This window comes from Mauremys mutica, chromosome 4, assembly GCF_020497125.1.
Source record: "Mauremys mutica isolate MM-2020 ecotype Southern chromosome 4, ASM2049712v1, whole genome shotgun sequence".
Lineage (NCBI taxonomy): Eukaryota > Metazoa > Chordata > Testudines > Geoemydidae > Mauremys > Mauremys mutica.
This window is the reverse complement of record NC_059075.1, coordinates 112,537,246-112,549,665: the sequence shown is the minus strand read 5'-3', so window position 1 is coordinate 112,549,665 and position 12,420 is coordinate 112,537,246. Positions and strand designations below refer to the sequence as shown.

Below are 12,420 nucleotides of genomic sequence, written 5' to 3'. Positions count from 1 at the left end.
CCTCTGTCTGCTGAGAGTGGAAATCTTTTTGGGTGGGTACTGCACCTGGCCCAACAAGGTTATGAACTCAACTGAGGCCTGCAGGTGCTACTGCCCTATAAATTATTAATAATAGGGCATGTTAGCAGTGTACTGCCCAGGGATTCATACTGCCTGGTTCCCATTTGTGTTGATTGGTGTTGCATGTGTAAGTCATTGCATATTGTTTTGGTGACGTGCCCCCCATGGCTTTATTTCTATCCATTCGGGTGTCCCAGTCAGGGATGGTCCCTAGCCATTTGGGTGCCCTATGCAGCCCCCCCACAGGGGGGCTGTGTGGGGCCTCAGGCTTCCCTCACCCCCAGGGTCTAGGAGGAAGGAGCTGTGGGGGGCCACTTTTGGGGGCCCCACAGGCCCAGAATGGTCCGGGGGATTAGCTGGGGCCGGGAGCAGCCCGCTCCACTTCCTTTGCCCCGGGCCCAGCCGGCTCTACTCCGCCAGCTCCCAGCCACGGCGCTCCGCTTCCTGCCATCGGTGAGATCCGTGGTGGTCCTTTCCCCAACCCGAGCGACATGGCTGGGGCCGGGGCCGTGTCTCTCTGCACTCACCGGCGGTGGGAAGTGGAGCACCATGGCTGGGAGCTGGCAGAGCAGAGCGGGCTGGGGCCGGGTTGGTCCACCTCCCGCTGCTGCCAGTCAGTGCGGGGTCGCTGGGGGAAGAGGTGGAATGGGGATAGGCCGGGGGCGGAGCAGGTGGGAAGGGTAAAGAGGCAGGGTGGAGGCAGTTGTCCGGGGCACCACACCCCCTAGGGACGGCCCTGCCCCTTGCAGGGGGGGCTGGCCGGGGGACAGGGCTGGTGCTGCCGCGTATGCATCAAGCAGCAGCCTAGGGCACCATGAAATTTGGGGCAATTTGGTGCCCCAAATTTCATGGTGCCCTATGCAGCTGCATGTGCTGTGTATGCCTAAGGTTGGCCCCTGGTCCTAGTAATCCTGACAGCCGGGAGTGGGCAAACCACATCAATGTGGAGATTTGTGCTGGGAGGTGGGTTCTCTGGAGCACTGGTCTCAGCCTTTATGGGTCCGCTAAGCCATCTATTAGTGCCTAGAAGAGCTGCACAAAGTAACTGCAGGGAGCATTATGGAGGGGAGAACAGGGAAACTGAGAGGATACTTTCATAATCCCATTTGCTGAGCCATATTCTCTTTCACAAAGGCCTACTTCCCAAACTACTTCCACAGGGCAGCCATTCTACCTAGCGTGAGCTCCTTGGAATCATCCCTTTTGTGGGGAAAAACCAGACTATGGATGCCATGGTGAAGGAGTGCATCTTCTACTTAGCCTCATGAGCTCAGACAGTCCTGGGTGATTTGCTGGGTCACTTTCTTCCCCTGTGAATCTGGCTGTCTGAGACTTGTGAGTAAGCACAGAAAAAAAAACAAATGCAGCTATTTACCTGTCTGGATGATCTCTGCTTACAGCCGAGAGGGCAAGGCTGAGAGTCGGAGTCATCGTAATACAAGGAAGTTGTAAGCTTCCCTCCTCCCGCAGTTCAGTTGATCTTGTACCCTGTAGGGTAGCCTGTCTCCGAACCTTCACAAAGACTGATCTTCACCCGGTCATGGGGACGAGTTTGGACACAATGTGTCATGATCCGGATTCATCGCCTCTTGAGTTAATGATCAGCCATATCATACCATCCAGTCAGGATCTGAGGTTCCCCAATGTTCAAAGGAACATCTAATTCTATTCTCACTGTATAGGTTTTTATGCTGCACTCATCATTGTAGTATCTGAGGCCTGGTCTACACTAAAAAGGGGGTTCGAATTAGGGTACGCAAATTCAGCTACGTGAATAGCGTAGCTGAATTCGAAGCACCCTAATTCAAACTACTCACCCGTCCAGACGCGGCGGGGTCGAACTCCGCGGCTCCAAGGTCGACTCCGCCACCGCCGTTTGCAGTGGTGGAGTACCGGAGTCAACCGCGGCGCTTCCAGAGTTCGAACTATCGCGTCTAGATCAGACGCGATAGTTCGAACTCCGAGAAGTCGAACTCACCGCGTCGACCGGGACGGTAAGTGTAGACGTACCCTGAGTGTCTTCCAGTTGTGCATTAAGCAACCTGACTGCATCTGTCACCTGTTGGTTGTTCTCTCATCCTGTCCCCTAAGGGAGAAGCATGTGCAGTGGAGTGTCTTGGTTTGGCAGTAATTTGTAATAGGCCACCAAGCTTCAATTCATGCAGCTTTTAGAGCATTGAGGGGTTTTAACAACAGCTGGTGGGGAAGGTGGGCCTCTCCGCTGAACAGTGCACTAGAGCCCAGGGCATTTCTTCCCTTCCAGAAAATGAATGGCAGACTCAACAATCCATTCTAAAGTCTCTTATCTCTGCACAAAGAAGTGATTTGTACCCAACGGATCCATGTTGGCAAGGTAGCTTGTTCAAATCAGTGTCATCTTGCTGCATCAAGAGTGAGAGAAGCAGGAAGAGGCACTCCTCAAGATGCATGTATGAATCCATCCATACTAATAATATTGCGGTTTGCCTGTGGGATTGTTAGCTACCCAATGTGTACCAAGCACGCAGGCTGTCCAATGCATGGGGCAGCTATTTACTTTAGGAAGACGCTTTTGACTGCTGGCCTTTCCAGGGCTAGAAGGGAAGGAAAAGCCAGCAAGAAGGAGAGACGAGTGAGTGAGTTTGTGTGTATGTGTGTGAGATGCCACTGTCATTGTCACTTCAAAAATTATTTTTCCTCCCTTGGTATCCTGCTGTTAATTGATTTGTCTCGTTAGACTGACCTCTCCCATCAACTCCCATCCTTTCATGTATTTATATCTGCTCCCATATTTTCCACTCCATGCATCTGATGAAGTGGGTTCTAGCCCATGAAAGCTTATGCCCAAATACATTTGTTAGTCTCTAAGGTGCCACAAGGACTCCTCGTTGTTTTTGCACTAGGAGAATGAGAGTCTTTGTCATCCTCTAGTGGCTGATCCTCAGAAGAGGTTAGTGCAATGATACCCAGGCCTCAGGAGTCAAATAAGGGATCAACATTACCCAAAAGAGCCACAGGAGCGTGAATTCATTGTTTCATTTACTATAGTACAATATATTCATATTTAAAAGTATGACAGGGAAATATCTAGTGTGTGTATATATACACTAAATATTATATACTATATAATATATACTAAGTGTGTGTGTGTGTGTGTACACATTATACTGGAGCTGGAGGGCAGAACTGTTTCAGTCTTTTGGCTGATGTCTCTCTATCCAATCTCATTGCAGGCTCATGGTGAAAGCTTGCTCCTTCTACTCGGCCCACTGGGTTGCGAAGGTCACGTGCCTGCTCATATGCAGCGGCAAACCCTTGCTGATCAAAGAGAACAACCAGAAGGGCTATAGTTATATTGAACTCCGGAGCAGAAAGCCAGTGCAAAGGACAGGTGAGAGGGAAACCCCAGGCACTGTTTTCTCTCTTGAGTATGTTCTCTTTGGCTTCCCTGGCCTGGGAATGGAGGGCAGTTGTCCACTTGCCATCTGCTCTCTTGCACTGCACCCGAACCCCACTAAACAAACTGGCACCTGTGTTGCATGCTGGGCCAATGCGTGTACAGCATGATCCCTACTTATTGGCTTTTGGTTGCTACAGATTGGTTGTATGTCCAAGCATTGAACTCTCTGAAGCTCCCTAGCCTAGGGAGAACCATGTGACTTCATAGAATATCAGGGTTGGAAGGGACCTCAGGAGGTCATCTAGTCCAACCCCCTGCTCAACGCAGGACCAATCCCCAAATGGCTCTCTCAAGGATTGAACTCCCAACCCTGGGTTTAGCAGGCCAATGCTCAAACCACTGAGCTATCCCTCCTCCCCCAGCATGTCCCATTGGAGCATCTCTCTCTAACCTGGGGAAACCCTGATTAATAGAACTTCCAACTTCTTAAAGATTTGGGTGTTCCCAAGATCTTAATGAAATTTGGGGTCCCACAGTGACTCTCTCAAAATAAATGGCATGGGATGACACAAGACTGATTCCACATTTAAGATCTGGTTGAGCTTTTTCAAAGTAAACTCTTTTTCTTCCTTTCATTAAGTTTTATGTTTTACCTTAGAAGGAGGAGTGATATCCTCAAATCGCATCTTCCCTGTTCTTGCTGGAGGGTTGGAGACAGAATTTTCTCAGCCTTCAAAGGGGAGAGTCAGATTGAAGCTTTCACAAAGAGAACTCCTCTTCTTGATGTTTGAGTTACACAGACATTGACTGGCACAACCATCCCCTCCTAAAAGAGTTTTAAACATTTCCCTCCCCCCCCGAAACTGCTCAGTGTCTTGGTGTCATAGGCCTACCAGTTTGCTGCTGCTCTAGCAGAAAGAAGGGCCTCACTACCATAATGGCAATAAAAGCAGAAAAATACTTGTTAATAAAAGTTTGAGGCCATAAGCTCTGTCAGGCAAGAACCATCTTTTTGTTCTGTTTATACAGCGCCTAGCACCCTGGGGTTCTGGTCTATGCCTGGGGCTGCTCGGTGTTACGGCAATACAAATAATAAGCAAAGAAGGGCACGATGTGGCTTTTGGGGACTGTTTTTTGGTTCACCTTTAAATTGCTCCTCAAGGGTGTCTAGTTTGGGTGAATTGGAAAGAACCCAGCTGGCGCAACTGTTCACCTCTAACCCAGCCTACAAATAACTCTTGCTCACCCATTACTATTTGTGGTCTAAATGGGCTAACTCAGTCCAGGTAACCGTGATGATTAACAGCAGCCAGTGCTTTCCCTTCTTCATCTAAAGAATTCCAGTTCACATGGGATTTTTTCATGGCGATCATCTTCATCGTCCGGAAGCTCTCAGAGGAGTGGCCTGGTCTGCACATGTGCATGAAGGCGCCTTGTCGAACGGCAGGATGTCCTGCAGAATTTTTCTGGCCAGATGTGGATGGCAAGAACACAGTGTACGTATGTCCTCTAACCTGTTTTGCCTACAGGAAACACCGGTGGTGGGGGTGTGAGCACCTGCTACCGCAGTACAAATGGTGATCAGTTCTAAAAAAGACCCGTTCTTTGCTTGTCTGTAATACCTTCCATCAGAGCAGGGCAAGTCACATTACAAAGGTCTGAATCCTCACTACATGCCAGTGAAGCAAATAACTACTAACCCTATTCTACAGAACAGGAAACAGAAGCGCCAAGAGGTTAAGGACACAATTTTCAAACTTGGGTGTCCAACACTGGGCACTTAAATGGCTATGCAGCAAAGCACTTAAGTGTGTGTTTCACTTTATTATTATTTATTTGTATTGCAGTAGCTCCTAGAAGCCCTGGTCACGGGCCGCATTGTGCTAGGTGCTGTACAAACACAGAACAGACAGTCCCTGCCCCAGACAGCCAAGTAATTCAACACCTAATCGTTGCTGAATCAGGCCTTAAATCCATATTTAGGCATCCAAACCAAAGCAGACTGGCTTTCAAAGGGGCGAAGTGCCTCTGAAGTTTCATTGACTCCACTGGGAGTTGAGTGCTTTTGAAAATTGATCCACTTTGATTGTGGTGTGTAAATATGGATTATGGGTGGGATTTTTCAAAAGCACTGAGCCTGGCCTAACTCTGCTCCTCTTGAAGTTGATGGTGACTTGAATGGGAACAATGCTGAGCCCTTTTGGAAATGGGACCCTACATCTGTATTTAAACACCTCGGTTTGAAAACTGTGGTCCTTCTTTGAGTGACCTCTGCATATTCCCACTCCCCTATTGCCACCGGCTTGTGGCCTGGGTGCCTTGGTCCCACAAGCAGGAATATGCAGAGGTTCATCTCAAAAAACTCCATTTGCTGCTATGTAATATTCATTTTAAGTGGCTTGGCAAAGGTCCTTTAGGAAGCCCATGGCATAGCTGGGAATAAACCCGAGGCTCCCAGTCTAGTACCTCAACTACAAAATCCTCCCTTTAGACCACGGGAAACATTTTTTCTTTCTGGTTTTTGTCCATAATATTTTAGAAAGAGCAATTGGAATTCCAAAAGGGGCATTTCTGAACAGAGTCTTCCATGACTGTAAAGGTGTTTAGTGGCGCTTTGTTAATTAGTGTATTTTTTTCTTTTCCTTTCTTTTTATTTTAAGGACGAAGGAAGAAATTAAAACTTGTGGAACATGTGGCCATCGGTTTCGAACTGAGCTGCTTTTACCCAAAGGTACGGGCAGACGGTTGTAATCCTGCTATTGCATAGGGGCCAGCTTAACCCGCAAGATGAAGGCAGAAGAATTTCCCGTGTGCCCTTGTACAAGCGGTCACTGAGGGTATGTCTACACAGGGATAAAAGCCCCAGGGTATGGCCGTGGCTGGCCCAGGCTTGTTGGGCTCGGGCTCAGGCTCAGGGCCGGCTCCAGACCCCAGCGCGCCAAGTGCGCGCTTGGGGCGGCGTGCCGCGGGAGGGCAGCAGGCGGCTCCGGTGGACCTCCCGCAGGCATGCCTGCGGAGGGTCCGCTGGTCCCGCAGCTTCGGTGGAGCATCTGCAGACGTGCCTGCGGGAGGTCCACCGGAGCCGCGGGACCAGCGGACCCTCCGTAGGCACGTCTGCAGGAGGTCCACCGGAGCTGTGGGACCGGCAATCGCCAGAGCGCCCCCCGCGGCGTGCTGCCCTGCTTGGGGCGGCGCAATTCCTAGAGCCGCCCCTGCTCAGGCTGCAGGGCTAAAAATTGCTGTGTGGACATTTGGGCTCGAGCTGGAGCTCTGGGACCCTCCCTCTTTGCAGGGTCCCAACATTTGGGCTCCAGTCTGAGCCTGAAAGTCGGCACTGCAATTTTTCAGCCCCGGAGCCCGGGGTCAGCTGCTGTTTATTTCTAATCTCCGTGTAGACACCCTGAGTCATCTTTCTATCCTGTGCTTCCCCATCTGTACACGGGGGGTGCTAATACTTCCTCTGTACCTCTGCTCTTTGTAGCTCATAAGTTGTTTGGGGCAGGGCCTGTCATTCGCAGTGTTTGCACAGTGCCTAGCACAATAGCACCCTGATTCAGTTGAGTCTTCTAAGTGCACAACTGTAATCAGATAAGCATGACAATAGGCATGGTCCAGTGGTTACAATAAACACAAGACCTGGGAATTGGGACACCTGGGTTCTAATCCTAGCTCTACCCTGACCCACATAACCTATTTTTCCTTAGTTTCCCCATCTGTAAAAGGCCCAACAATGCAGTGTCCTACAATCCATCTCTGACAGGCAGCTCCCCTGTGTTAAGAACTGCTTCTAATAAACTCCCAAGTTTTTCTGAGCAATTTTTTTCACTCTTTTAAGACAACTGTGACTAGGTGGCCAGTTCTTGCTGGCCCTGCTTATCCGCCTCTCACGTTCTGGGGCAGATGCGCAGCTGGTATAAATCATCCTAACTATACTGAAGTCAATGGAGCTATGCCAGTTGGCACCGGCTGAGGCTCTGCCTCCATTGCCAGGAGGGATGAGTTAATGTGTCAAGCACTTTAGAGGGTCAGTGGGGTGGAGGGTGTTGGGGATTCCTCCATGGCTGTGGCAGGGTGGGCTGATGTCTCCTTCTCTTTCCTTTCAGTTCCAAGTGACCTGGGGGTTCCGCAGCCCCCGCCCCCTGCTCACTATTATGTCACTAGCTACGGGACTACAACTTTCGGCCCCAGCAGCATCCACATCAATCGCCAGGTAACTTGGCGGCAGCTTTGCTCCTTGTCTTTTGTTCTGGGCTTTTGGCTTCTATTCTTTTCCTGTTGTGGGGAGCTGGGCTTGTGCTAAGGTGGCCCACGCCAGCTCCCATCATGGTCAATGAGAAGAATGGCCCAGTGGTTTAAAGTACTGACTTGGTATTTGGAAGACTCAAGTTCAATTCCTTGCTCTGCTCCGGATTCCTGGTGACTTGGACAAGTCACTTAGCCTCTCTGTGCCTCAGTTCTCCATCTGTAATATGGAAATAATATCCTGTGCCTACTTCCCAGGTGGGGTAGTGATCTGTTGATTGATACACTCAGATTCATTGATGATCAGGCCATAGGGATAGATAGATGGAATTTTTCCATTGATTTTAATGGGAATTAGAGCAGGTCCTAGAACAATGAGAGAGCCAGTCAGAAGATATCCCCACTGGAACACTGGTCAGATAGGCTTCATAGACCCATCTGTTTGAAGCCCAGAACAGAGCAATGTGATCTAGCCAGACCGGTTGCATAATGCAGCATGGAACCTCACCCTGTGATTCCAATGTCAATCATCCTGTCTCAGCATTCATCCTTCTTTAAGGAATACAGCTAACTGGAAGGATGCCTCTCTGTCGCTGCCCCTCTTCCTTATCAGTCTTTCTGCGTCTATCAGTGTTATTCCTAAATGACTTGAGATGCTGTATGTTTAGGCTGAGATTTCTAAAATAGATGGGGATTTGGGGCATCTAAATCCCCAGGTGGACTTTGAAAGCCCTGTCCTTGATGTATATGAAAAGCACTTGGGCGATTCTGAAAAGCATGTTAGATTCTAAATCCATAGAAGTCAATTCCTTTAAACATGTAATCGGTGTGAAATCTGAGCCCATCCTTGCGGTACTAAGCACTATTTAGATCAGGGGTAGGCAACCTATGACACGTGTGCCGAAGGCGGCACGCGAGCTGATTTTCAGTGGCACTCTCACTGCCTGGGTCCTGGCCACCGGTCCGGGGGGCTCTGCATTTTAATTTAATTTTAAATGAAGCTTCTTAAACATTTTAAAAACCTTAGTTACTTTACATACAACAGTAGTTTAGTTATATATTATAGAATTATAGAAAGAGACCTTCTAAAAACATTAAAATGTATTACCAGCACGCGAAACCTTAAATTACAGTGAATAAATGAAGACTCGGCACACCACTTCTGAAAGGTTGCTGATCCCTGATTTAGATCATAGCGCCATTGGCATATATGAGGTGACAGGGAAATTATGCCCCATGGCGTTTATACTCTAAGGCCTCAGTTCTCCAAGGCGTTACCTCCCCATGGAGATTCCCATGGCATTGTCACACAATGAGCCTGTGAAGGGCCTGAGTTAATGGGGGTTACATAAGGAGCAAAGAGAAATGGAAGTTAAACACTGTAGCAGCATCACTCTGCCGATGGCCGTGTGGATGGTCGAGCTCCCAGCCTGCCCTTGGTAAAAGCATCGTGCGGTGGCAGCCCTTGGTCATTGTTCCAGAGCAGCCAATAATTTTTCCCAGTTCCCAGCCTGCGTAGTTGGGCTGGGCACTAGGAAAACTTGGTTGTGGGCAAGGGGGAGAATGGAGGAAGCGGCTTTTCCTCCCCAAGCCTTCGGCATGATTTGGAACCCAATGTCTAGAGGCTACTTCAGTCCAGGTGGCAGCAATCCCACCACGGCAGGGAGCCCCTGCAGAGCTTGGCCGTCTCACGTGGGGTGTGAACCCCTTGTACACTTCTCCCCTCTTGCCCAGCGGAACTGCACTGGTTGCATTACCAACCAAAGGGGAACCCTGCTGTCTTGGGAGCTGGATGCACCTGTGAGCATCCTTAGCTGTGTGTACATTCACTAAAGACACTTTTCCAAGTCTTCTCACTGTGGCTGTTGAGTTGGTCAGTGAAGAGGAACAGGTCTTGCTTCAGGCTTTGGAGACCCGCAGTATAACGTGTGCTGCATAGTCTGGCACATAGAAGCAGCAATTCCCCCCTGGATTTTTTACTTGGAAGATGGAAATGCTGTGCTGTGAACAGCACCATAGAGCCAGGCTGAGGTTTGGTTTTTGATTTTACTCGAATTCTGTTTTCCCCTGTTACTGAAGGAGGCAGCGCTCCAGGGACTGGCATTGTGTACCTCTTGCACGCCCGAGGGGAGCTCTGGGGCTGGTAGTCTGACAACTTGATGGGTTTTTTCTATTCAAGTGGGGTTTGGAACTGAAACTCCAGAGCCAAATACTCCCAAACTTTGGGCTGCTGAAACTTCAAGTTTCTTTGCTTTCTAGCAACAGAAGCTGCAACTCTGCAGTTACTCGCTGTCTTTCTTATTTCAGAGTATCTTGGACAAATGACTGGGCCTGCCCAAGAGAGATCCATTGGGAAGGACTTCCTTTTAGCCAAGACTCTTAGCATGTTGAGCACCACGCTAAGCAATCTCTTAAGTGCTCTGTACAGCAGGATGCATTTCACTGTTTGCAGTGTGTGTACTGGTGGTGTTGTGCAATAAACAATTTCCACCAACTGGAGGACAGTGGAATGTTAGTTTATTTACACAGACACAAGAGCGGAAAAGGACTGTTATCTATGCATCAGCACAGGCAAGAAGAGCATCGTGAACAGAGAGCTTCGCTCACATCAGTAGCTGAAAGGTTTGCACTACCTAGATTACACACAAGAAATGGGCCCAAAATCTGAAAACTGACCTGGTGTTAGAAGAGAATTACAGTTCACCTCAATTACAGTTCTAAGAAACATTTCTTAAATCAAGATGGTAAGAAGCCTTCAGATTTTATGATACCTTCAACATTAGCAGCTGGATCCAAAGCCCCCTGAAAGCCTTTGGAAAGGCTCCTGTTAAGCTTTGGATCAAGGCCCTGTTTCTTCACTAAGAAACATTATTCACTTCATGCCTGTTAACGAAGTACCAGAACTTCCGGGTCTTCGGATTTGCTGAAAGCATTATTTGTGTCAGGAGTGATGCCAGTTTACAACCTCTGGGGAAGCAGCCCATTTATTCCATCGTATGGGAAGGAGCAGTACTTAACCAAGTATCAAAAAGCACACTAAAAAAATCCATATTTAATTAACACCCCCCCATTGATTGCCTCCCAAAGGTGCAGTGCAGATGCTGAGCCAATTAATTTGATTTTCTGGCTCAGTATGAAGAAGCTGGTCATTAGTGTCCTTTTATTTCCTACTTCCTTCTGCTGCCCAAGTTTTGGAGAGAAGGAAAATGAAAGGCTTTAATGTGTTGCTTTGTGTGGAACTCCCGTGAACACAACCGGGGTGTGAGAGAACACAGTAAATCCCCCCTGAAGCTGTGATGCGAGATAGGCAATTTTTAAATCAAATCACAAGGGTCATGTTACTAAAAAGGCAAAATTATCTGTAGCACCCAACTCAAATCAGCTTGGCATTTCATGGCAATAGCGAGAGGCCCTTCTATCGTACAGCTTGTACTGCTGCTGCTGCCTCCCTACCCAGTTCATGTCCACACACGCTGTTGGCAACATAATCATGTTGGATACACCGTGCTTTGATAATGATGCTCATGAGAAAAATCAGGCTGTAACTAGATTCTAAATGGTCCTTCCTCATTACAACAGATAACCACTTAACTGGGTGTGCACTGACAGCTGGTTCTCCTGCCTCCTCGCTGTGTGGGTGGGAGGTCAGCCTGCCCCAAAGCTCATTGTGCCTTATTAAACACCCACGATCTTCTGCCCTTCTCCCCCAGCAGCTGAGGCAGAGTGGGATAGCTGTCCATAACGTATGGCTACAAACATGACTGTGCAGCATGGCATGTGCGGACAGACTAACACCGACATACAGCTGTGCTTGGACAGGAGCGGCACTCTAGGTGGGGTGGGGTGAGGATAGGTCTCTTGCTCAATTCCCTGCCAGCACATTCTCAAGATCTGGGGTTCTCAAACTTTTTTTGCTGGGACCCTCTTTGAAAATATTTCAGGCTGTAATGACCCCCCTGCCAAAAAAAAGTGATGACCCCTCCCATACCATGCCACCCTTACTTCTGCACTGCTGCTGGGGCGGTGCTGCTTTCAGAGCTGGGCGCCTGGCCAGCAGCCCCTGCTCTCCAGCCACCCAGCTGTGAAGGGCTTGGGCTGACAGCCGGAGCCCTGGCACACCTGGGAGTTGACAGCTGGAGACATGTGCAGGGCTGACAGCTTGCAACCACCCCCCGAAATAATCTTGTGACTCCCTGAGGGGTCATGATCCCCAGTTTGAGAACCCCAGCTCCAGATGTTTCACTCTCTGCCTAAATTAAATTCAGTGGGCCGGCTCTGGAGCTGCATTGACTTGATTGGAGCTACACATGCTCACGTGAGCAAGACTCTGACTCCCTTGCAACATCTAGAGACATTCCATAAACTCCATGTCCCTGCTTCCGAGTGACTGGCTTGTGACTCATCCATCCCACCCACACACTGCACTAACATTGCTACACAAGTTATGCCCTGTTAGGCTACCGTCTCATTAACCACGGAGCGTCCAATGCTCTCCCAGTTAATGCAATGCCTGCTCTACAGAGAGTGCAAACACCCTGGGGCTGCATGAGACATGACTTTAGAAAAAGGCATATTAATAAAGTCAAATGTTACCTAAAGTCTTCAACACCTGAGCTAGAAGCCAGCTCTGGGAAGCCCCAGACCTGCTGCTGCTCTAAGAGGGAGAAGGGGCTTGGCACATCTTGCCAGTTGTGTGTGGGGCTCTTTTCACCCCTGCTCACCTTGACCTGCTGCTTTCA

General features: G+C 49.1%; 1 protein-coding gene across 5 annotated transcripts in view; it reads left to right on the top strand.

Moving 5' to 3' along the window:
* The window catches only part of LOC123368629 (malignant fibrous histiocytoma-amplified sequence 1 homolog), a 42,805-nt gene that overhangs the window by 12,744 nt on the left and 17,641 nt on the right, over positions 1–12,420 (top strand). For 2 of the 5 annotated variants that reach the window (XM_045013563.1, XM_045013560.1), the window contains exons 7-11: positions 3,273–3,430; positions 4,776–4,935; positions 6,100–6,170; positions 7,543–7,649; positions 9,989–10,548. In XM_045013563.1, coding sequence (XP_044869498.1) covers positions 3,273–3,430; positions 4,776–4,935; positions 6,100–6,170; positions 7,543–7,649; positions 9,989–10,006 — 514 coding nt within the window. In that variant the 3' untranslated portion in view covers positions 10,007–10,548. Of the gene's footprint in view, positions 1–2,323; positions 2,459–3,272; positions 3,431–4,775; positions 4,936–6,099; positions 6,277–7,542; positions 7,650–9,988; positions 10,549–12,420 lie in introns of those variants that run through there. The other 3 variants (XR_006578844.1, XM_045013561.1, XM_045013564.1) reach the window with 3 other exon arrangements.